The following is a 26,366-nucleotide window of genomic DNA, read 5'->3' on the forward strand; positions in this document are numbered from 1 at the left end:
TCAAGGATCAGATAATTGGTATCAAGTAGGTTGACCTAGGGCAACTGAGCAGTTAAAAAATTCTAATCATGTGAGCAGTCAACAGAGTGGGTAGGACAAGGTTTTTATGAATCAGATGAACGGGAAGATGCGGACACCTGCTATAGGTTTATTTGAGAAAAAGAAAATCCACTGTACAGTTATACCTTGAGCTTTAACTAGAAGCAGTACATATTAAAAGCACTGTGTTTCCTGAAACCAGCAGGAACATGCTTTTTATGAATTTATTATAGAAAAGAAGAGGTTATTTTTTGAATACAGAAAAAGCAACAAATAACTATCTCTTTCCATTTACATATTATACTGGAAAATGTTTCCTTTAAAAACTAATTTCTTTTAAATGACTATTGGAAGGATTAAGATGAAAGCAAATTTTCTTTAACATTTTGGTTCCTTTATGGAAAGTAATCTCCATGGTATATAGTATGCCTTGTTTGGGCACAGGCCACCATATAGCTTCTTTCTCAGAGTAAATAAATAGACATTTCAGTTGGGTATTTGATGAAAATCATGAAGACATAAGGTCTTGTACAGCTCTTTACAAATAGCAAAGCATATTATACAATAATATTTTGCAAAGCAGACAAAAGGGTATTATGTCAGAAAATCAGAAAAGGTGTTTGGAGATGGTTTTTCTAGGAAAAACATAGGTCAGCAGTAGTTCAGAAATGTGTTTTTTTTACTTTTTTGGTTCATTCTGATTTAAACAAAAGTGATTTTCCACACATTAAATTAGGCCTTCAATCGGTAACATTTAAGATTATACATTTGTACTGCTTCTACGGGTTTGTAATGTGATCTAGGAAAGCCATAGTACAGTTTTTAGTTGCTTGACTATGATTACTTTTTCCTATTCTGTTGTAATGTGGGAAAGACCTTGGGAGACTGGGCAAAAAGACTCTGCCAAAGAAATGGTCAGATAAGAGACAGCATAGCCCGCAGCTGGATAGTGGGCAGGGCAAAAGGCTCAGAAGGGACCCTAACTAGTTTTTCAGGCTATAAAAAAGACAGTGGGAGAATTATACTTTCAGACTTGTAAGATTCTGTTAATGTAGCTTTACAATAAAGTAGAATTAGTTTATCTGGTCATGCTTCCAGTCTATTCTACCCGGTAAGGCTGACATCTGTGTTATGATAGCAAGTGCATCAATGCAATGCTTTTTCCTCCTCCAGCAAACTGGAAGAGCAACTATGATATGGCTCTGAAGTGGGTACAGATAGTCCTCAGTTTACGATGGCAATTGGGACTGGAATTGCCATCGCTAAGTGATGCAGTCATAAAGCACAACATCACATGACAGCGCTGCTTAGCAATGGCAATTCCGGCAGTCCTGGTTGCTGTCGTTAAGCGAGGATGTCATATGGTTGCCATTTGCGACATCCTCCCCATTTACTTTGTTTGTCAGAAGCCAGCAAAGAAAGTCACAAATGGCGACCACGTGACTATGGGACGCTGCGATGGCCAGAATTCCGAGGACTGGTTGTAGGACTGGTTCAGCATGGTTGCAAGTTTGAACAGTTGCTGAACAAGTGGTCATTAAGAAAGGATCACCTGTATTTAAATTCCTTGAATCCAACTATGGCAAAAATGTGCAACTAAACCACTTCTGAAGCCATAAATTATGCCAAGTTCTTTGAGTTGAAAGTCAAAGAGTAGTCGCTTCTCTAGATACCTATTGTATTGACAAGACCAAGAATAATGTATACTATTATATTGCTAGTATGATGCAGGGGTATCTGTGAGAAGGGGTTAACAAAGTCAAGATGGTGGCCATGCACATAAAATAGGAGCAGATCTTTGATTGCATGGTTGTGGCACCTTTTTATCCTGTGGGCCCACCTGGTATGACATAAAGTAATAGGTAGCCACTTTTGTCAAATAGACACATGAAATCTTGCTTCATGATAGAATATACCACATATTTTGCTCTCTATTTATCTCATTTGTATTACAGCTCAAATTTTATATATTAGAAAAGACTTTGACAGACAATTAATCCTTGCAAGCAGAAGGTGTGCAAACATCTTTGTGAATATAACCAGAAATTTATATTATTGTAAAATGAAGAAGAGGAAGAAGAGGATAAATTACAATAATGAGAAATAAGACAAAAAGCAAAATGAAGTTTTGTGAGGTGGGGAGAAACAAAGAATTTCTAGAAGCTTTTATCTATCATAGTCCCAATTGTTGCCTAGACAAAACATGGGGGAAGGTCTGTGAAAAAGTACATTTTAGTAAATAGTTAAGAGAGATGGTGGCTGAAAAGTAGAATCTGAAAGTCAATTGAAAGGAGAAAACTATATGTTAAAGGAAATGGTAGCCACAAAGGAAAACGTGGCTGTGTACACCAGCCATACGGCAGAGATATTATTATTATTATTATTATTATTATTATTATTATTATTATTCAAATTTATACAGCCACCCATCTCACCAAAAGTGACTCTGGGCAGCATACAACAATCAGATAAAAACAAATATAAAAACAACATGAAAAATATAAAAACCACATTAATAAATATCATAAAAACTAAAATACAAACAATAGGGGAGGGAAAATAAAAATGGCCCTCTCAGCAATGGAGCAATCTAAGCAGGTCTCCAGTTCCCTGGGAGCCCCAGCCCTGATCACATAACCAGGTCTTGAGGGCCTTTCAAAATAGCAAAAGGGATGGCACTAATCTAATCTCGGGAGGAAGGATATTCCATAAGGTGGGTGCCACAGCAGAGAAGGCACATCCACCAAATGCAGGTCCCTAGCCAATGGTACCCGCAACATGCCTTTTCTGCAAGATCTGATAGGGTCGGCTGATATAATTAGGGAGAGACAGTCCCTCAGATAACCTGGTCCCATGCCATGAAGGGCTTTAAAGGTTAAAACCAGCATCTTGAATTGGACCTGGAAGCAAACTGGCAGCCAATGTGAAGTGAACATGTAACTTGTACTGCTCTAGGGCCACACATAACTGCCCATGCTGCTGCATTTTGCACTAACTGAAGCTTCTGGATACTCTTCAAGGGCAGCCCCATGTACAGCACATTACAGAAATCCAAACAGGAGGTGGCTGTGAAGGAATGGTTGGATGAAGGCCGCGCTCGAGGAGATAAGCATTCCCTTAGCCCTCAACAGGAGCATGGGAAGTTTAAGAAGATGAGACTTGCACCACCCTAAGGAATTCACGGTGTTTTGGTTTGCTGGCTTGGGAAGTTAGATTCAGTCTGGAGAGATTTCTGTCTTGAGGTGGAAGCTAATAAACGCAACAGAACTGTATCTGCACTGTTTCGGGGAGTTCTTTGGGCTGAACCTGACAGTGGCTAGGGTGTGAGTAACTGTAAGCAGGGCCTGCCGATCCAGGAATGGGCACAACTGGCGCACAAGATAAGCTGTGCAAAGGCCCTCCTAGCCACGCCTGCCACCTGCTCATATTGTGTGCTGTTGCAGGGGGAGGACCTTAGTCCATATTGGGACTGGAATAATTAGTCAAGCCTAAGGTCAATACAACACCCAGAGTAACTTAGGGTACTTAAGTTCAAGTTCCCATTCAGCTGGAATGTTCACAATTTAACTATATGTCACTCATCATCTGTCAATCTGTCATAGAGATAGGGTGGTGAGGATAAAATATGTGAACACTACATTGTAAGAGGATGCACCAAGGCTGAGAAAAAATGGGAATGATTCAAAACATCACTAACAAATAGCAAATGAAAGTTTCAGGGTCAAGTTTACCTAGAAAAAGGAAAGCTAGCTCTTCAGTTTTCAGTGCTGCAAAAAAGAGACTCCATCTTAGTGATTTCTCCCATAAATAAGGGTGGCAGTTTTGCTCTTTTAGTTTCCAGGATTCTGTATTCTAACCCCCTATTTATTGACATTAAATGTGATTAGTAAAACTTCATGTGAATCTTGCTTCTCGGGTTGTACTACGCTACTAGGAACCTGATATACATACCTTTTTCCAAAGCATCTTGAATGGGATAAAAAGATAAATCCTGTTCTAGCAGTTTTAGCATATTTATCCTCATAATTTTATATGGATTTATGGAGATTGAATTCCACCATCACAGTATTACCTTCAGCAATTTGGATATTTAATTATCCATTAATGCTTGCTTGATCAGTTTATGAAATAGGTCAGAGAGTCAATAGAAAGAAGGGAGGTAGCCTTTTTCTGCAAGTGTAAATACATTCACAAGATCTGGAAGACTCACCACAAATGTGAAGGAAAAACAGCTGACACTAAGTTCTGAGATTTGAGTAAAAGCTGAGAGACCAAGACTGATCCCATTCTGCCTACTGAGATTCAGGGCTAAGAAGCAACCAATAATATAACCAAAAGTCTGATAATAAATTGCACAATATTATCATCATTGGAAACTGGCCAAAGTGTATAGTTTCATCATTATAAAAAAAAATTATGATCTTTAAAACACAAATAATGATCTTCAGGCTTCCACATCCCATTTCTCCCCTGCATGAGACTCTTCCCTCCTTCAGTTCTTGACCACCTATGATTTACATTTGCCTTGATTTCCCATTTTATACAGCATAAATTGGAGCTTTCCTGAATGGACAAACATTAACATATGCCAAACCAGAACCAAGCTGCCACCAACAGAAGCAAGGAGATAAGGCAATTAAATTCTGCTCATGGATTGCTCATCTTGGTAGAAGTAGAACGGGTAGAAATTTCCCACAATCTTTCCAATCTCCTTTCCCAATGAAAGCCTCTATGGCCTCCAAATCTACTGCAGAGAATTAGCAGATTCTCTACAACAGTGTGGGAGTATCACCAGGACCTCCTATTCTATTTTCTACTACAAGGACCTTTATGGGAACAGAGCAACTTCTATGAAAAGAATACAGTTTTCCAATTGTAGAAGGGCAAGTATGAATAATCCTATTTTTTTAACTGTCAGTATTTTCTAGAGATGCATACACGCACACAATATGAATGTCATATGGTCATATGCCCATGTACCAGTATCTTTAAATTAAGGATAGAAGAAAGTGTATTTCCATTTCAGGTCATTTCTGTTTATTTTTATTCACAATGTCACTATATTTCTATATTAGTTTGTGACTAATTCTCTCAAAACAGGTATTAATGTCTCTCAAAATGCCTATTTAAATTTCATTATTTAATCTACCAAAAAATGTGTTAAAACTTTTTGAGAAAAAGCAAAATCTGGCAAAGAGCTAAATGTTGATCAGGACACTAATCCAACAAGCAAGAATCATAGCATTTTGTATGGAAATACGGAAAAAAATGTAATCCATACAGGATACCTATTTTAAAAACATATACAAAAAAATCTAAGCACCTGGATTGATCAGCGTTTTCAGACTCATTTATTTGGATACCTACTGGAATATGAAGAGAAGTGTGAATCTATTCATAATTATGTGCACATGAAAGGAAGCTTCATTATATCACCAATGTGCACATAGCAGTAATGTCTGAAGTTTTTAATTCTTCCTAAATCCCTTTTGTCAAAAGATAACATCAAGTAAGACTCGCTAAAGGATTACTTTCTGAAAGTTTTATCTCTTTCAGAAAGCCAGAAACCCAGAGGAATTATTTTGTATTTTGCACAATTTAGGTTTCTTTCTTTCTTTCTTTTTTCATTATAAGTGCAGAAGTAAATTAAATGGGATTTCCTAAGCAATACATGTTGATGGCACAAGGGAGCTGTATTATTGCAAAGATCACGATTTAACAAGAAGTCTGGCTAGTGAGAACATGAGAGTATCTGCTCCTTTTGATTACAAACATACAGTATTTATTAGTTATCAGACCAGAAATAGATAAAGATGACTGAACTGCTCAGAACAGCAAATGAGAAAGTGCTGAAATTAGTTATATTCAGTTTTACCTACATTCTACACACAAAGAAATCAGGAACAAAGTATGAATATCTTCCATTTTTTTTATTTCTAAGCACTATTATACATTTTGGCTTTTTCGGTAATATTAAAGAGTCAGTATGTCTTGATTAACACTTTTTTGGGCTAAAAAGAAATCTTTCCTCAAAGAGCAGATAACACTAACATAATGGCATTATGAAAGTCCTGGAGTTTGGGACCTGGAAAGGCAATTGTGCTCAACATATAGAACACGGAAGAACAATATCTGGTCCTGGATTGTAATAAAATGCTTGTTTGTTAAATCAGGGTATGAAGAACAGTATGGTGGTGATTAATTAAGAATAAATCCACTGTTGAAAACCAGGTATTTTACCTTAATTGACAGCCATAGGAAAGTCCACTTTCTAGGATGCCTTTTTTCCATTCACATTCCAAGATAATCTTCCAATTAATTCTATTTTTTTATAGACATACCCAAAACATACCTAAGCTATATAGAACAAGATGTATTTTTAATCCTAACATAAGAGCTTTGCAAAAAATAGCAGTCTCAGCTAACATTAGCTAAACCCCTCTGATAGTATTGCAAATAATCAGCCATACTTTCAAAAGGAAGGATTGGAGATGACCAAGCATCAGCCTTACTGTTCCTTATGAATATAGCAACTCACATCCATGTAGCTGTTCTACAAATCTCCTCCATACAACATCATCCTACAGTACTATACGGCTCCTGATATTGATTCTTCTTTCACCGAACATGTTATAATGCTCCGTGGAAATTCCCTCCCCAGAGATTTGGAAGCTGATAGGATGCACTACATTAGCTAAAGAACTAATTCCTGAGAGAGATTCTTAAAGGAAACAAACAGATGCTTCCTTTTCATGATGTATTGTAATGTCAAGCAGACTGCTTGAAGCCCTATGTACAACTAACTGGACCATTCCCATTTGTTGTGCAGTCAATATTTAAGACACAAATGGAAGATCCACTTCTTGAAAATCAAACTAAGAACTACAAAGACAAGACTCTCTTTTTAAAAGAGCAACCACGTCAGCCTGCTTGCGTATTTCTAATCCTGCTGATTGCTTGTTGGAACTCATTTTTTTAAGAAGCTTTCCCTCCCTAGCGAAAAAGACACAGTGATCCATTTTTCACCGTCACAGCAAGGGCTTCAGGGTGATTTTGCTGCTCTCCCATTTTCAACTTCATACATACAGTATTAGGAAAGTATTTATGCAGGTTTGTATAATACCTTACTAGGCCTATGTTAACAATATCAGTGTTCCCCTGTAATCTTCTGTGTCTTCTGAAAAACTGCTAGAGTGTTGGAAGTCTCTCTAGAATTGGCGGGGGGCAGGGAGGGATATGGCAATGAGGAATAAGGATGAATGGGGGAATTAGTCAAACCTGTCTCTTCTGTTCAGCTACCTATTCAGGGGAATAAAAACTCTCTGTCATTTTTGGTGCTCTACCTATTATGCTGGGTTCCTATCATCTAGTTCAACATAAAAAGGCAGTCACTTCTCTAGATACGTATTAAATAAGAAAGACTTTTATAAGGACAGATGCATTTGTCTTTTCCTTTCTACTACCTGACCAGAACAAAAACTCTGTATGTATTCCAAGGTATAAAGTCAGTGACACCGATGACATGAAATTTAATTTGGATCCAAGTCACAATATATGCAAACCAGGACAAGCTTATCTCTACAACATCACATAAATTAGAATAAACTTCCCTGTTCTAGTTCCAATTCTTAAGATCTTTGACTACATCCCATTTCCATTTTAACAAAAGGTTTACAATACAAAAGGCTCATGCTTATTATGATATGTGATTTTTTAAAAAAATTTTGAATAGATTTTCAGAAAGCAATACAAAATCAGGGACATCCTTGCATGTTCCCAAGCAGCCATGGGAATTGGATAGTCTTCACACACTTCAGCTCTGCAAGATAATCAGCTGAGTAACTGCACTATGGGCTGTCCCCTTACCCTTCCTTTCCTCTCCTGTGTTTTCTCCTTTCCTCCTAAGTAGAGACACTGAAGCCCTTTGCCACTATTTCTCTCACTGCTTTCCATCTAATCTGAAGGGTAATTTTATAGTACCACTGTACAGTGGCTTTAAGGGTTTTTTAAACATTATTTTAACTTAATGAGTGTGGATGAATGATCATCTAGAGGGAGAACTGGTTCTTTCAATGTGGGGGAGGGATGTGGACATTCAAGAGGCACCATCCAATGGTATAAAAATGTTCCTAGTAATTTGGAAGGCTGAAGCTAACAGCTATGTGAAAGGGCCTATTTATTTTTATCTTATTTTATGAGATACTTCATTCTTTTAAAGTATCTTATAATCTGATATAGGAAGAGTGCTATAAAAATGTTTTATACAAAGGATAACTCAGAGACTTATAGATGGCATATAAACACATATTTATATGTGTATCCCGAATCTGGATTCTGCCAACTAAACATTAAGACAAAAATATTTAATGAAGTTTATCAAAAGATTGATGCAGCAAGAACAGTGCCAATGAAATGTTACAATCTAAAATGTACATTAGCACATTATAGTCATCATTTGATCATCTTACTAATTAGATAATTTGTATAATCTGTAACTTCTTATCTATATTATTTTATCCTCTTATTTATATTACACCATTTCAGAGAATGAAAGAAAAGGAGAAACAGATTATCAGAAAGAACTAGTATAGTTGTATAAAAACATGTGAATGCTTTTACCTATAACAATTTCTTGTTAACAATAAGGCTTGATATTTAAGCAAATTAAGAAGCAACTTTTTGGTGGTTTCCTCCACCCATCCAATTTATTAATGAAATACAAAGATTAATTATTCTTATGCCAAAGAATTAAATCCACTGATTATACAATAGTAAAATGTATGACTTGATTAATAAACTTCAGACATAAAATCTAAATCTAAATCTCTGAAGTACAAATACACAAGGGTAAGGATATATAACGTAAAGCCCACACACAATTAGCAGCACTTTATTCTGATTATCTTTTAATGTTGGCTTGTAGTTCATTTTTCTCCATGGACTACTTCTTGGATTGCTTGTGTAGATTAATTCTGGAAGGATTGGTACATTCTTTTTTATTTTTAAAAGCAAGCTGCAGCACAAAACTAAAATCAATGAAGAAATCCTATTTGGTGACCTTCCTCAACCAAGATTGCATCTTAAAAGTGTAATGAGCTTTCCTCCTCTCTCTTCATAACAATTGGCAATAACTGATACAAAGCTATGATTTCATTTAAACAACTCTCCATCATGAAAAAAGAACTGAAGAAAGGAAAAGCTATGCAATTGCTCATTGGGAATATATTGGAAAGTATACTGGAAGGACCAGAAAGCAGTATTAGCTCTTCTACAAAAATTGATTTAAAATGAGGGAGGGGGGGAGAAAGCAATACAAAGGTAAACAATAGTATTTATTCACATTTTGGAATGTAGCTATTGATGCTATAAAGTAAGATGCAATGTAATTTCAACTGCAAGGGTTGCATACTTGAAAAGCCACAAGGCTTGCAAATTAAGATTTGGTAAACTTAAGAATTTATGGGGAAAGAAACAAGGTTAGAACTAAAACACAGATTAAATCATGATTCAACCTGTTAAAAATTCCTCAAACTGCTTTTCGTTTTGTTTTTTTTAACATAGTAAAGGCTATGCTGGATAAACCTATAATGAATGAAATTATAAGCCAGTTCTAAGTATTTTTACTGATATCATGACCATTGCACACACTCATTTTCTAAAGTTGTACAGTATACTATTGCGGCTAGGCGACTAGGAAGAAACTTTTAAATCATGCTTTTTTATCCTAAGGTGGCCAATGGCTTCAACAAAAGCACTGAAATCCTTTACAGTGTGAGATTTGCCCCGTTCGACAGAGAAACTCTCGTGACACGTGTGGTTCACAAAGAAGGTTTACTCATGCGTAACGTAGTAGTCACAAGCAAAGCCAGGACTGGCTTGGTACAATTGCATCACTTGTTATATTCCCCCCTTCCCGCGCTTTTTCCCGCCTCGTGATCGCGTTGCGGCTGTGGGCTATTAGGCCCCCCAATGTCCCCCCTGATCGTTCATGATGGCAGGGTCGGTCAGAGTCCATTGTCCTTGATTGCCAGTCCCCCTCCGGCTGGGTTGGTCCCTCCCTGCTACGTGCAGACCCGCGGGTTCTGTGCTGCGTTGCGATCTTGTTTCGCTGCCCTGCGGCCCCGTTCCTTGCTTGCTCGCGCCGTTATCAGTTCATAGTTAAAAGCTTCCGCTGCGGTTTTCCTGTTTAGCTGGCCGCAGGTGGCTCGTTAATTAGCGGCGCTTTCGGTTCCTCTTTTCCCCGCTAGCTACCGCCGGTGGATTCCGCGTGGTCTGGTTGCGAGCTTCCCTGCAACCCCGTGCTTCCCTGAAGCCTCGTGCTGACCGAACCTGACATGCCGCCCCCCTGACGACAACTCCCCCCCCTCGGTCCTATTTCGGCTTCCCAGGGTATTTACTGTTAAAGTCCCGCACTAGGTCCGGCGCCCTTATGTGGGTTTTACTCACCCATTCGCTGTGGGACTTGGGGAAATGTTTCCATTGCACTAGGAGCTGGGTCTGCCCCTTGTGCCTCCGGGCGTCCAGTATCCGGTTGATTTCGAAATGCTGCTCCCCCGACCATGATGGGTGGTGGTACTCCCTCCGCCTTGTGCCAGGCGTTCCCCGGCTGGTGCAACTTTAGCAGGCTGCAATGGAACACCGGGTGGATCTTCCCGAGGCTTTTCGGGAGCGTCAGCCTGACGGTCACCGGATTGATGACCTCCGAAATGGGGAACGGCCCCACAAACCTCGGGCTGAGTTTTTTCGATGCCTGGTGCGTCTTTAGGTTTTTGGTTGACAGATACACCTGGTCCCCCACTTTCCACTTTTCCTCGGGGAGCCTCTTGCGGTCCGCGTGCTTCTTGTAGTCGGCTTTGGCTCTTTGCAATGCCGCGTGCGCCGCTCGCCGGGTCTCGTCGATTTGGGCGAACCAGGCGTCCAGGGAGTTGATCTGGGATTCCGGCTGAGGCAGCTCCGGCATGGGGACGAAATCTCTCCCGGTGGCTACTTTGAACGGAGAGAACCCGGTGCTCTTGTGGACGGCGTTGTTGTATGCCACCTCCGCGAATGGTAGTAGCTCCGCCCAATCGTCCTGTTGGTGCCCCACGTAGCAGCGCAGGTACTGTTCGAGCCCCCGTTCAGGCGTTCCGTGGCTCCGTCCGTCTGCGGGTGCGCCGCGGAGGATAGGGCTTGTTTCGTCCCCACCCGCTTCAGGAACTCCCGCCAGAACCGCGCGATGAAGTTGCCGCCCCGATCGCTGACAATACGTCGAGGTGCGCCGTGGAGTCGGTAGACATGTTGCACGAACAGTCTCGCCAGCCCCTCGGCCGTGGGGACTCGCCAGCACGCTACAAAGTGCGCTTGTTTGGAGAATAAGTCCGTGACCACCCAAATGGCGGTCTTCCCCTTACTCTCCGGGAGCTCCACTATGAAGTCCATGGCGACCTCTTGCCAAGGGCCGTCGGGTTCCGCTACCGGCTGGAGTAGGCCTCTAGGTTTGCCTTTGGCTCCTTTCGCTGTTGCGCACACCGGGCAACCCCCCGAGTACGCCTCCACGTCCTTCCGGAGCGTGGGCCACCAAAACTGCCGCCGGATTAAGTGGAGTGTCTTTACGAAGCCGTAATGCCCCGCGCTTCGGCTGTCGTGGGCTCTCTCCATGACCTCCCGTCGGCAACCCTCGGGCACGTACAGCTTTCCTTCGTGCCACCACAACCCCTCTTGGCCGGTTAGCGCCTCTCGGTTCTGCTTGAGCCAATCGTCCCGCTCCGCCGCCTCCGCGAACCCTTGCCTTACTTCAGACGCCGCGTCCCGTCGCTCCCCCTTGGTCTGGCTTCGGGTCACCGCCTTTGCAGCCAGCCTGCTGGCGGGGATGACGGAGTCCACGATCTCCTCCCGTAGGCTGGCGTGTTGGGGCATGCGAGACAGTCCATCCGCTAAGAAGTTGCGCTTCCCGGGGATGTGTTTCAGTGTGAACCTGAACCTCCCGAAGTATTGGGACCACCGTGCCTGTTTGGGGGATAGCTTACGCGGGGTCTTCAGGGCCTCGAGGTTCTTATGGTCCGTCCACACCTCGAACGGTTCAGTTGCCCCCTCCAGTAGATGCCTCCACGTGGCCAGCGCCCACTTGACCGCGTACGCCTCTTTCTCCCACACCATCCACCTCCTCTCCGTCTCGGTGAATTTGCGGGAGGCGTAGGCGCACGGGTGGATGGCCCCCTCCGGGCTGGGTTGGAGCAGGACTGCTCCCGTTGCCACGTCTGATGCAGCCACTTGGATTATAAACCGCCGGTCTGGGTCGGGATGGCGCAGGATCGGCTCCGCGGTGAACCGCTGTTTTAGTTCCTCAAACGCCCCCTGGCATTCTGCAGTCCACGCGAGTGCCATGCTGGGCTTGGGGGTTTCCCAGTGCCCTTGGTTTTTAGCAGGTCGGTTAGGGGAAGGGCGATTTGGGCGAAGTTCGGGATGAACTGACGATAGAAGTTCGCAAACCCTAGGAAGCTTTGGAGTTGCCTCCGGGTTCGCGGCGCTTCCCAGCCCAGGACATCCCTTACTTTCGCCGGGTCCATCTCAATTCCCCGGCTGGATATTCGGTAGCCGAGGTAGTCTAGTTGCTCTCGATGGAACTCGCATTTCGAGAGCTTTGCGTACAGCTGTGCCTTCAGCAGTCTCTGGAGCACCGTGCGCACCAGGCTCACGTGCTCCGCCAGGGTCTCGATGTAGATGAGGATGTCGTCCAGGTAGACCAGGACGCCCCGGTAGAGTAGGTCGTGCAGCACCTCATTTATTAGCTGCATAAATACCTCCGGGGCCCCTTTTAATCCGAACGGCATCACGGAAAACTGGTAGCTTCCGAGCGGGGTGTTGAACGCCGTCTTCCACTCATCTTTTGCGCGGATCCTAACTCTGAAGTAGGCTTCGCGCAAGTCCAGTTTTGTGAACACCCTCCCCTTCGACAGATGCGACATCAAGTCCTTCATCAGGGGGAGGGGGTATTTGTACTCCGTGCTGATTGCGTTCAGCCCCCGGTAGTCTACGCACATACGGAGCGAGCCGTCCTTCTTCTCCCGGAATAACACCGGGGCCGCTAATGGTGACTTCGCGGGTTGGATGAATCCCCGCGCTAGGTTCTTGTCTATGAACTCGCGCAGGGCCCGCATCTCCCTCCTCGACAGGGAGTACATTTTCGGCTTAGGCAGGGTCGCTCCTGGCTCTAGCTCGATGGCGCAATCACTGGGCCGGTGTGGTGGGAGCTGGTCGGACTCCTTCTCCCCGAACGCTGCCGCCAGGTCTCGATACTGCCTCGGGATTCCGCCGCCCGTCGGGGGTTCCCCGGGTCCGGCCCCTCGCTTTGCGGTCGCCTCGCCAGTCGCCGCTGCCTCCCCTCGCCTCGGGATCGTGGCGGGTCTCCGGGGTCCCGGCGCTGCTGCTGCTGCTGTTGCCGCCCGGGTCTCGGGCCCCATCTGCTCTCGCCCCGTCTCCCGGTGTCCCGGACCCTCCGCTTGTCCGCCGGTGGTTGCGGCTGCCTCCGTCTCCACGGCTCGGTCCCCTCTGCTCTCGCCCTCGCCGGTCTGTCGACCCCGAACCGCACTGCCTCCGCCGTCCAGTCGACTCGTGGGTTCCGCCGCCGCAGCCACGCCAAGCCGAGTACCACCGCGTAGTCGGCCACCGGGACCACCACGAACCTCAGTTCTTCCCGGTGACTCCCGATCGTCATCTGGACCGGCTCGGTGTAATACTGAGCTGGCCCCCCTGCCAGCGTGCCATCTAACTGGCTGAATGAAATGGGCTCCCGGAGGCGCCTCAGCTGTAGCCCGAGCCCCGAGACCACCGCTGGGTGCATCAAGCAGTGGGTGCAGCCCGAGTCCAGTAGCGCCCGTAGCTGCGCCTCCCCTCCGGATCTCACCCCCGGACGTGTATCCTCACCCGGAACGGTGGGCAGTCCTCGTCTCCTATTGGGTCCGCGCGCCTCGACTCCCCTGCTCGCACTGGGACGCCGTTCAGTGCGAGCGCGCCTCGTTTCCCGCCGGCTCCGAGTCCTCTCCGGAGGATGCTGTCTCCGGGGTCGACCACCCCCCGCGTCCTTTCTCGGTCACCGCCGCCACTGCCCCCTTCCGCGGTCGGTCACCGGTCCTTTTCCCGTTCGCACGCGGGGTTTTGACTTCGGGCCGTGGTGGGGCGCCTTCCCGCTCCGTCGGGCACTGCGCCGCTCGGTGGCCTCTGCCTCCGCATCGGAAGCACAGATTCGGGGCTCTGGTCGCCTCTCGCCTCCCGGTGGACTGCCGTCGACCGCTCCGTCTCTCCTCTGGGTCCTCTCCCTCGGCCGGTCCCTCGTCTGGTCCCGTCGTCTTGTGCTCTGTTGGATCTGCCGCCACGCCGATTCCGCCGTTCCGGCCAGCCAGATCCAATCCTTCACTGTGGACGGGTCGTCCCGCCCCAGTGCCCGTTCCAGGATCTCTGGGTTGAGTCCCCTCTTAAAATACTTCACCTTCAGGGACTCCGGCCAGTCCGCGAGCTTCTCGGCCAACCTCCGGAACTCCAGGGCATATTCCGATACCGATTTGCCCCGCTGTCTGAACTGTAGGATGTCGTCCTCCGCCCGCTTGGCGCTCAATGTGTCCTCGAATCTGTCCCGGAGCGCCTGCATGAAGTCCGGGAAACTCCGTAGTTCCGCCGCGTTGGCATCGTACAGCCCGATCACCCAGCTGGCTGCTTGGCCATCTAGCAGCTCGGCCACGTAGGATACCCTGTCCTCGTCTCTAGCGAATAGGTGACCACCCCTCTGCATGAACCCCCTGACGTGCGTCAGAAAGTGCGGCAGCTGTTCGGGGTCCCCTGAGAACTTCCCAGTGATACCTCGAAGTCTCAGGGCGTCTGCCGCCCGTTGGTCCTCCGACCGGGGCGCCGTGGGTGGTGCCGGCGGGGGTGTCGGACCGCCCCCCGTCGCTCGCCTCCTCGTTCACCGCCGGTGGCCCCACTCTCTGTAGTAGGGTCTGGAGCATCGCCTCCACGGCATCTAGGCGTCGCTCGACTCTCTCCTCTAGTCGGGCGAATTTCTCGCTCCACTCACGGTTCCGGAACCCCGAACCCCGGGTCATCGTAACGCCTGAATCGTCTGGTCCTTGGTTCACGCCCATCGACCACCGCTCGGATGGAGTGCGCCCGGCCCTGGCCGCTGCCCCGTCGCTCCCGGGCGGCTCCGACCGCCCTTCCGCGAGCCTGGATCCCTCGCGCTCCAGCTGACCCACGGATTCCTCGTCGCTGGTCATGCCTGTATTGAGAAAGAAAACGCTCCTCGGTGGTACCGGGTAGCGCTGACGGTGAGTCCTGGCTTTATGTGAGATTTGCCCCGTTCGACAGAGAAACTCTCGTGACACGTGTGGTTCACAAAGAAGGTTTACTCATGCGTAACGTAGTAGTCACAAGCAAAGCCAGGACTGGCTTGGTACAATTGCATCACTTGTTATATTCCCCCCTTCCCGCGCTTTTTCCCGCCTCGTGATCGCGTTGCGGCTGTGGGCTATTAGGCCCCCCAATGTCCCCCCTGATCGTTCATGATGGCAGGGTCGGTCAGAGTCCATTGTCCTTGATTGCCAGTCCCCCTCCGGCTGGGTTGGTCCCTCCCTGCTACGTGCAGACCCGCGGGTTCTGTGCTGCGTTGCGATCTTGTTTCGCTGCCCTGCGGCCCCGTTCCTTGCTTGCTCGCGCCGTTATCAGTTCATAGTTAAAAGCTTCCGCTGCGGTTTTCCTGTTTAGCTGGCCGCAGGTGGCTCGTTAATTAGCGGCGCTTTCGGTTCCTCTTTTCCCCGCTAGCTACCGCCGGTGGATTCCGCGTGGTCTGGTTGCGAGCTTCCCTGCAACCCCGTGCTTCCCTGAAGCCTCGTGCTGACCGAACCTGACATACAGTACTTAACTAGAGAATGTAACACTGTATTATATCAAGATTTCCTGATCTGTCCTACCCACCACCAAGTTAGGCCACAAGCTGGCCACAGACTTGGTAGGCTCATATTTTCCACAAAATGTTCATAATATTTCTTAGCTTCATTCATCATTAAGTTCATGCACATTAACATTTTCTTCTGGCAATGATGCAGTTTCACTTTTTATACTCACTCTTATAGTTAATTTTTCTTCATTGTAGAGATTTTACATCTTATGCCACAAACAGTTGACCAACCACCATATTATTTAGCTTTCATGCAGCGTATGTGTCAGGTTCAGCCCAAGGAACTCCACGAGACAGTACAGATTTAGTTCTATAGCCTTTATTAGCTTTCACCTTCAAGACAGAATCTCGCCAGACTGAATCTAAACTCCCCAAGCCAGCAAGCAAACATTGTGAATTCCTTAGGGTGGTGCCAGTCTCATCCTCTTCACCTTCCCACGCTCTTTCTGGGGGCTAAGCAAATGCTTATCTTCCCGAGCGCGGCCTTCACCAACACATTCCATCACAGTATGTGTACTTGAATTTTTTCTTTCAAGGGAATCACAGACTTGGAGCACTTAGCAACATTTACCTCTTCACTTCAAACAAAATGTTTGGAGGCCCTCTCCAAAAAGATAAGACTGCATGGTTCTCCAACTCTTAGCAACATGCACCTCTTCAAATACATTCTTACTTCTAACAACATGCTTGGGGCCATTTTAATTCCATTGACATCAACCTGAGTGGTTCTCCAGTTCTCATTAGAAAGAAATGTGCCACCATGCAATCTAATGTTGGTAACAGCAGGTGACAAACTGATACAGTAATACTTCGGTTCATGAATGCTTCTGTTAACGAGCAATTCAGTTCGTGAACAGCAGCGTTTGCAAAATTTTGCTTCCGTTCGCGAACTCCACATAGGGTGAGGAACACAACCCACGGCCATCTTCTCTGCTCTTACACGTCGTCATGGCTTCCTCTAGGCGAGATCGCAGACGCAGACAGACACTTGCTGTGAAGCTTTTTGGTGTCGCCTCAAGCAAGGTTAGTGTTCTCTCTCTTCATACTGTACTGTACTGTACTTTGTTTCATATTTTTGTGGTTAAAAAAAAAATACATATGGTCCAGAATGGATTAACCTTATTTACATTGAACCTTATGGGAAAATTTGATTCGGTTCGCGACCAATTCGGTTTGCGACCAGAATCGTGGAACAAATTAAGTTCGTGAACCGAGGTACCACTGTATATAGAAAATTTCCAATGGATACTTAAATTTGTATGTGGTAAACTCATGTATAGTGAGGAGCTACAGTACATACGAGCATGAACACATCTATGTTCTATAATTATTTCAAGACAAATGTTGTGGTCTCTTAAATCTAAGCCAATGAAAAAAGAATCTAGAAGCGTCTTCAGGCAAATGCTGAAAACTAGCCCTGTCCAAGCAGGAAAGGTCCAAGGCTGTCTATTATAATCTGTTTAGGACTAAAGAGTAAATTCTGGTATTTAAAATCAGGTCCAGTATATGTCCTGATCAGGACGTTTGATCAGATATTACTGAAATAGACCCCAGTAGTCATGAACTCCTGAGACACTTCTCAGAGACCTGTGTCAGCATGTATGTTGAAATCCCTTACAGCCCTGGGACCCTGAAAACCACTTCTGAGATCAGCTCAGGCAAGGAGACTGTTGGGTAGCAGGGCACGTGATACCAGAGCCCCATTCTGTCTTAGTCCCCCAGCTCTAGGAACATTTGGAACACTTAGTCTGTACCACCTTGAACCTGGTAAGGACAATAAAACCCTTTGTGACAATGGCTACCTCCCCTTCATATTTCTGCTACAAAACCCAGAAACATGGTGGAATAATTCTCCTAGCTCAGCCAGTTAGGACCAGGTCAGCCTCATTATCCAGGATCAAATTGCCCAGGCATTAGCAGGAGAAGGTAATCGATATGGGAGTTGCAGAAATGCCTCCTTGTTTGCCCTTGGCTGGTGATTAGGCATGACTGAGGGAGACCTATTCCTTGCCTGATCCTCCCACTACTGCAGTAGCCCTCTCTGGTTCCACTATTGTTCCCCTTCCCTCGAAGCTCTCAGCCAACTGTCTCTCCTCCTATAAATCCACCCAAAGGTTTGAAAACAACAGCTTCTCCATCCATAATAAAGCACTCATCTTCCACAATTTTACCCCAACATTAAATTCTCACTGTAATAACTTACCCTACTTATAGTGCCCCCAAACACCCACTAGGCCTAAAAGAGTTAATCTTCTTACACAGTTCCTAACATAGGCCTTTTCAAAGGCACTAGTCTGATGTGTGGGACTCGGCATGTCCCAAAAGAGCCATGGCCATTATATCCACTGTTTTTAGCTGGTTCCACAACATTTACATCCTTCACTAAGCTCTGGTCTGATGTCTGTTACGATTATCAGATTACAAGGGGCTTTGGAGGTGGGGAAGGGGGAGAAGAGAGGTTACAGAACATGTGAGCTTCTTTTCACATCATAAACAAGCAAATGTATGGATTACTTATAGGGCACAGTATCTAGAAGCCCAGCAAAGCTACATCATGAATCTCTGGAGGTAAATGCGTTCCCCATCCCCATCTTTCTAAATCACATGCATCCTATGACTATGTAGCAGTACAGTTCCTTTCAAAGAGGAATCCAAGGTTTGCTGTTAGGAGCTATTATTACTATCCAGCTAACAATGGGAACACTGGAAGTTTATTACATTGACATTCTACTGGTTACATCTGATTTTGGGCCCCACTCTCTGCCTCAGCATGGAAAGTTGGGGGAGTTGTTTTGTGGCTTATGCCCTAAATGAACACTTCAAACCAAATCATACAGAGTAAGTTTTCTGTATTAAAGTTTCTATGGCTTTGAGCTAGCCTCCAGCTTGAAACAAATTACATTTATTTATGAAGTTTCTTTTTAAGGTACATGATCCTTGACATTAGAGAAAAATAGCTTCAGTGGTTCCAAGGTGCAACATTTCATTCATCCTGATCTAATGAATCATGATCAAAAACACTTTTTAGAAGAACCTAGGTGAACTGAGAAATAAAATTTATACTGCACCACTATTCAATACCAATAAAAACCAAGACCCCAGATGAGAGATGTTTCTTTTTATCTTACCTCCAGAGCCTTCAGCCGTTCCAAGAGTAATTTTGTACTGTCTTTTTCCTCTTCGCTGCTGCTGTTTTCATTCCTTGAATTTTTATCTGACATGCAAATGTCTTCCACTCCCATTTTGCACTGCTTGGCCTCTTGCATTAATGTTTCCTAAAACAATTAATATATTTTTCATCAACTAAAAGTAAGAATAATTGTTAGAAAAAGTGCTGGAATTACATTATCACATGAACACCCCCACAGGCACCTTCCAGTATTTTACTTACTTACTTATTAGCATTTATATTCTGGCCAGTTACTTCTGGTGGCAAACAAAATCATAATTACAACATAAATATAATTAAAAAAACAAGATATGACAAAAACACATATAAGGGTTAAAAACAATTCACACCATGGTTCCTAATCTCCAAATGCTGGCCTAAAGACCTTGGTCTGTGTTGCTCTGAAAAAAGGTGAGCAAGGAGCCATATGGATGGAAATTTAAAGAAATAAGGGTGTGAATAACTTGTTAAAACCACCTGCTCTACAAAGAGCCAGAACTGCTGCAACAGCAGAAGCTGTCATGGGTGGCTCCAAGTCCGATTCAGAGTCATAGTTGGAGGCTGCACCGGATGAACAGCAGGCTGAGCTGTCAGAGGTGGGGCTGGACAGCATGCAGCCCGAGTTAGTATCCAATAATGAGATGGACGATGTAGAACCACCTGATGTGAGGACAAGGCACGCGGAGAAAAGAATGTTGCAGAGGCGTTCGGTGAGGCTACTCATGAGAAGGGAGCCTTGCCCTCCGAAATGAGTAACACCGGATGTCGTTATAAAATAGGGCGATGGAAGGGCAGGTTTGGGGATGACAACCATCTAATACCCCCTCGTGCCTCCTTTGCAATTATTCGTGTCTTGTTGTGTCTCGCCAGTGTCTCACTCGCATCTCCGCTGCCGGGTATCCTGTCTCATGCTACGTTGCGCTCCTGTACTGCCGGACCAGACCCAAGAAAGCTGCTGTCAGGCAAGATACTGCTGTATCAGAGTACAGACTCCTCTGTGTGTGTGTGTGAGTGCTTCAGGATCATGACAGAAGCTGGCCAAGCCCCTGCTCCCCAAAACCCAACTGCTGTTCTTGCATGAACCTGCTCATTCAGGGAGAACGTAACTCTATTCCGAAGTAGTGAACAAGTCAACAGAGAAACAACCAATTTGTAGACAAATAGCCACTCTCTCTTGCTGGGATTCAAAGTCAGCGTATTTCATCTTATTCGGGTTTTTATAGTCTCCAGACTTCACAGGATTAGAACGTCCACGGTATTTCCTGACCGCTTATGGTAGGAGATATGTAACTGGGTATTATGTGCACACTGAAAGTATCTCACTCCAAACTGACAGATGACTTCTCCCAATGCTTTCGCATAGATGCTAAATCACATGGGGGCAGCACTGAGCCCTGTGGCAGCCCAGACTGGAGTTCTTCCATATATGTAACATCTAATATTTAAGGAATGAGAGAACTTGCTTTGTTCACAACTAGTACTAACAATGATGTAGGACTTAACTGAAATTAAAGTTCTCATTTCAAATTATATCGTTCTCTGCTAAATAGGGTTACATGCAGGACCTTCTCTGCACCAATGATCATTTGGTCACCACCAAAAACTAGTTTAAATCTTCTTCGCTTATCTCTTATGTATTTTAAAAATGGGAAATACATTTCTAACCTCAGTGTGCTCAACAAGAATGTCAGTCAGAATGAAGAAGCTCACGAAGCAATGCCATTCTATTGTACATTTTGGATTCTGAATGCTGACAGGGATTAAAGGAGAAAGAACTACAAGGATGATGTATTCAGAACAGTTCCAGCCTCAGGCTATAAAAATAATAAACTTATTTCAAACCTCTATGACCAAAAAGCAGATAATTTTATCACCAGAACTGGCATTTAGGCTTGATGTGCACGAGGAACTACCAACCTGCCTAATATTTCTCAACATATCCTCAGGTAGGCTTGACTACTTAATGCTGGCTACTGCCTCAGACAAACCAATAGTTCTCACACATACAGCTTATTACAACAATGTGCTAGTGCTTAGGTGGAAGAAGCTCTCTGCTCCTAAGCATCGTTGCCCATTGTTGGCATCATCTGTGGGTGCTGGCATCAGCAGTGAATTTAAGGTGCTGGAGGACAGAAAATGTCCAGAATAATCTGGGAAGCATCTTTGAAATAAACTCTACCTTTAGAAAACAGCAATACATTGAAAAATCTGCAAGGCCAAACTCAGTTTTCAACTACATGAATAAGCCTCCTGTTCACTGACTTGGATGTACTGTATATTGGCTGCAGTTTTAAATGTTTGATCTTCTTAGCTCCAATTAGACTGTGTACATGATCTAAGCTACTAGCAAAAGAGATTCCTGTCAACGCTGATCTCTTCTATTTTTATTTTTATTTTAAATAGATGATTAAAATGGATGTTCTCCAGTGAACCTTAATAGCAATTCTCTCACACTGCTTGGGGGGAAATTGGAAGCAGAACCTCAGAGTGTGTAGAGTTTTGATTTTTTTTCTTTTTTAATTTCTATGGGCAGTGAGAGTACAGAAGATGCTGGGACAGAGAAGGCATGGGAGATGATCAGGGGAGGAACAGAAAGAGTTAAAGGGAGAAGGGAGAAGAGAAGGCAGCAGAAAAGAAATAAAGAGTAGGTATACATTTGCATGAAAATAGCTATACTGCTTCATTTTTTAAAAACATTTATATCTTGTCTATTTTCCACAGATACAGCTGACAGTAATCCTTGAAATATTATTCTAATGGAAAAAGTAGAAAAACAAAATGGCAACTAAAAAAGTAGCTAGGTTCACGATACCTTTAATTTTGTCAGACAAACACCTCAACCCAATCAGCTATAGTTTTAGAAAGCAGCAATGTTGACCCCAAACAGCCCTGGGTTTCTTAGGGGTTCAAGTGCTCTCCTGTTAGCGCTACATGGTGGACCAAACTAAGAAGCCAATGCCATATAGGTCAGGGCTATTTTTATTGTTACAGCTATAGTAACAGACACTAAAGCAATGAGCATGAAACTGAGCAAACTCAGTGAAGGATGGGAAGGCCTGGCACGATATGGTTCATGGGGTCACGAAGAGTCGGACACGACTTAACGATTGAACAACAACAAATAGTAACAGAGTCTTGCAAGTCTGAATGTGCTTCCCCCTTTCCTCCCTTTATCTTTGTGTGAACTAGGGAGGGCCCTGTCTGAGACATTTTCTCAAATTAGCTTCCATATTTTAAAAAACATGCTATTTTGAAGGATGATGAGAAACTGAACAAAAGTGAACTTGATAGAATTCCTCACCAGTAATGGGGGGAATTGTTATGAATTCTAGTGATTCAATAAATATAAATCTAAATATATTACTATTTGCTTGTTTGCTTGCTTGCTTATTTATCTATCTATCTTAACATCTCCTTTTGCCCAGGTATCTTTTAAGCATATGAAAATATATTAATGTTGCACACTGCCTGGAAGTACAAGGAATGACCGTCAACATACATCTATTTTAAACAAATAAACACTTCTTATAGCAATGTTCTCCTTCAACATGCTTACTTTGATTTGTCTTTAGTGTTACTAGTTAATAGCAAGGGGGTCAATGAACTTCACTAGGTCATTCCAAAGGCATTCAGAAAGAGCAGTGATGTACAATGGCTAAGAAGTTGGACTAGAACCAGAGAGACCTCAGAGAGGGAAATTCATTGGCTGTCTGGACTAATCTCTATCTCTAAAATTAACTTATTCCACTGGGCAACTGTTCTGTGAAAATCAGGAGAAAAAAGTGAGCTACATAGGCTAATTTGAGCTTTTAGTAAAAGGACAGACTACAAATATAATAAATATGTAAATGTATACAAAAACTGCACTTGTCTCACTGAGCAGACTAGAAGTAAACCACATTGTTGCACTGAGAGTTACAATGCTTAATGTAATATCGTATTTCATACTGTAGATTTAAACATATATTTGCTAAAAAGTGGTATTATTCAGTAGCCACCACAAAATAAATCAATTATTAGCAACAGATAGTTTATCTTGATTTTTTATCTAAAATTAAACCAACATCTAAGGTAATTAACATCACACTACACCAGACAATACATTCAATTACGTCACTAAATCCTAGCCTTCTTGATTTTTTTTCTGCTCATAATACTTTGCATTGTTTTCAATTTCATGCCTTTCTTATATGTAGCAGATTTGTTCACTGAACCCAAAAAAGTAAAAAGAAAAAAAAATAGAAAAGTATAAAACTTATTTACTGAAATTTATAATCAACAGGAAGTAACAAACTGCTAAAACACTTTGAAGCATCACATTATCAGTCCCAGTCTGAAATTTCCATGTTCCCTCAGAAAGGAATTACTTTCATGAACATTGGCATATTCAAAACAGGGGGGTCACACTATCTACTGCAATGAAGAGATAATGCTATCCTAATTATATGGGTTTTCCGTTTCCGACATATTCTTCATGGTTAGCATGAACAAGGATGAAGAAAGAGAGAACTTTAGGATGAAACTAAATCAGGAGTGGGAGTTTTGAACATATTATAGCAACTACTAAGCACCTGTAAGGGGCAACCTATTCCTGACAGAAAACTGCATTTCATGTTCTATATGTCTATTTTCTACTATGCACAGATTTGCACATTCTAAAAGCTTGCTCCTCATTATTAACTTATAACACTTCATTATTCAGTACCAGATGGCTATAATTTGCGTCTTCCCTTTTCTATCACGGTGAAGAAGCAAAGGGTTGATATCTAAAACTGAGAAGAATTTCTGAAGCTGAATGTAGAAATTTGATTCTAAACCCTGGTGTCCAAACAGACAACCAGGAGTGCAATTTGCTTCTCAGAGGTGTTTCTATGAGGCCTGGCTACTACTGGTTCTTAGCCCTACAGTTCTAGCCCTGGAAGCCCCTCAGAATAGTCTAGTTTGTAGCATTATAGGGAACCCAGGAAGGTACTGCAAACAGAATGTGATCAGGAACTACCTTCCATGATTGAGAGTGGCTGTTGAAGATTTTAAACTGAAGATTTCAAAAATGCCAACGATTTAATCTGGGACTTTTTGTATGCAAAACATGTACCCTATCACTGCCATCTTCCACTCCTTCTGAAGCTGAATGGCTACTGGCAATGTCTAAGACACAGCCCTGAGTGGCAATCGCTTCCCTTTCATAACCCAGCAGGATGACCGTGGCATCAGAAAAAGCCCAAGGGACTGGGGACAGAGGGGCCTGAACTATGATTCTGTACCAAGTGATTTAGGAATAGCTTTGCCTGAAGCAAAACAAGTGATAAAGTGTCTTTATCTTTCAAAATCAAAAAGGGGGTAAGGGAAAAATGAATTCAAAGAGTAAGAGAAGAGAAAATAGCATTTTGAGAATCAGAAGAACAGAGAAAAGAAAGGAAACTATAGCCAGGTATGAGAGGATAGCAATGGGAAAAACTATGTTAGGAAAAAGAAGAAAAGAAAACTAAACCTTTGGGGAAAAGAATTGAACAACATAAACAGGGGTTGGTAATAAACGAGGAGAGGAGGAGAGGAGAGGAGAGGAGAGGAGAGGAGATGAGAGGAGAGGAGAGGAGAGGAGAGGAGAGGAGAGGAGAGGAGAGGAGAGGAGAGGAGAGGAGAGGAGAGGAGAGGAGAGGAGAGGGAAGTATTATATTTGAAAATCCTCTGTATATAAGCACCACGATCTGACTTGAAACTCAATCTTTCAATCTAAAATCTCTGATAAATCCCATACAAAGTCATAAGGATAGATGCAGTATAAAGTAATGTAATACTAGAGACATTGATATTCAAACTATAGTATTCTAGAGGAAAAAAACCAGGAAAAGGGAAGATGGAAGCTGGTATCTGAAAGTACAGCACATTAAACCAAGTGATTTTGAAACAAGGAAAACCAGCAGACTGCCAATTATTGTATTCTTGAATGAAAAGCATACCATAAAAGTTGGGCAGGCTTCCTACTATTTAGCTTTACAGTTAATAGTAAACAAGTTGTGTGTTGTTGATGGATAAATGAGGAATGTGTGAAAGACGTTATCAACATGTCTGTGATCAACATGCTATTTTATTGTGGGATATTTCCATGCTGAATCAAAGAAAGAAAAGGACCAAATTTAGTAAAATGGGTTCAGTGATTTGCTAAGGCCTTCTTTCCTCTCACAGCCACTAGTTTTATTCTCAAGGTCTTCTTGTCCTTAATCACTGTTTAGATTAGTTTGTTATAGATCAATATACAATTTTCAAACTCAGATATTCTTAAATTGTGCCTTCTGAATTTCCACATATCCATAGCCATAGCCATAGCCATAGTCATAGCCAACCTTTGATGACTTTCAAGTCTGTCTTCAATTCTGGACATACTGTGTAATGAGAAAGAGAGATAGTTTGGCATAGTGGCTAAGGTGCTGGGATACAAACCATGAGGTCTCAGGCATGAAAGCCGGCTGGGTGACTTTGGGCCAGTCATTCTCTCTCAGCCCAAACTACCTCAGAGGGTGTCATCGTGGGGAAAATAAGAGGCAGAAGCATCAGGTTCTTTGTCACTTTGAGTTGACCAAAAATTCATGCAGGATAAAATCAACTAAATGAGTATATTCCAATGGCATTCTTTAATCAGTAGGAACAGTTTTTGTTGGCTGAATGGGAAGAGATTATTCCCTTTGCCCATGCAGGTCCTCTAGCTGAAAATCTGTAATCTTATCTCATTCTGTAATGAGACAAGGGGAGGGGAGGAGAGGAGGGGTAACTCCCTGTAGAAGACCTCTGAGATCACATGGAGGATTGTTGGGGTTAGACAAATAGGAAAAAATTCTTTGTACTAGAGGAAGACTATTTATGCAGTGTTGATTTTACCATAAGTTTCTTAATCTGAATGTTTCTATTTGTGAAACTTGATAAATAATAACAGCTATTTTGTTCCTTACCAACAAAACTCTTTTCACATACTATCACCCAGGGCTAAATAGCTTGTTTCTAAAAAACACAATGCCTTAGATTGCTAGCTCTCTATGAGAGAAAACTGAAGTCCATTTGTGTACTTATTTTTCTTATCTGTCACATGAGGAGATTCTCAGCTTTTTAAAAAATTATTGCACTATTACTATTCCCTTTGAACCCTAACTGCAACAGCGCAGAACAGATTATGCCTTTGCTTTAGACAGCTTAACTCAACACGTAGACATACATACATACATACATACATACATACAT

General features: G+C 43.6%; 1 protein-coding gene across 5 annotated transcripts in view; it reads right to left on the reverse strand.

Annotated features, from left to right (window-relative positions):
• The window catches only part of NCKAP5 (NCK associated protein 5), a 680,918-nt gene that overhangs the window by 228,220 nt on the left and 426,332 nt on the right, over nt 1-26,366 (reverse strand). For all 5 annotated transcript variants that reach the window (XR_015797191.1, XM_088146486.1, XM_088146485.1 and 2 more), the window contains one exon: nt 19,093-19,239. Coding sequence is in view for 4 of the 5 variants with exons in the window: in XM_088146486.1 (XP_088002612.1) it covers nt 19,093-19,239 (147 nt within the window). In the remaining variant the exon portion in view is untranslated. The remainder of the gene's footprint in view (nt 1-19,092; nt 19,240-26,366) is intronic.

The sequence above is a fragment of the Python bivittatus genome, unplaced genomic scaffold (genome assembly GCF_059951505.1).
Source record: "Python bivittatus isolate LINGU-HERP-01145 unplaced genomic scaffold, Pbiv_v1 ctg000480_np1212, whole genome shotgun sequence".
Lineage (NCBI taxonomy): Eukaryota > Metazoa > Chordata > Lepidosauria > Squamata > Pythonidae > Python > Python bivittatus.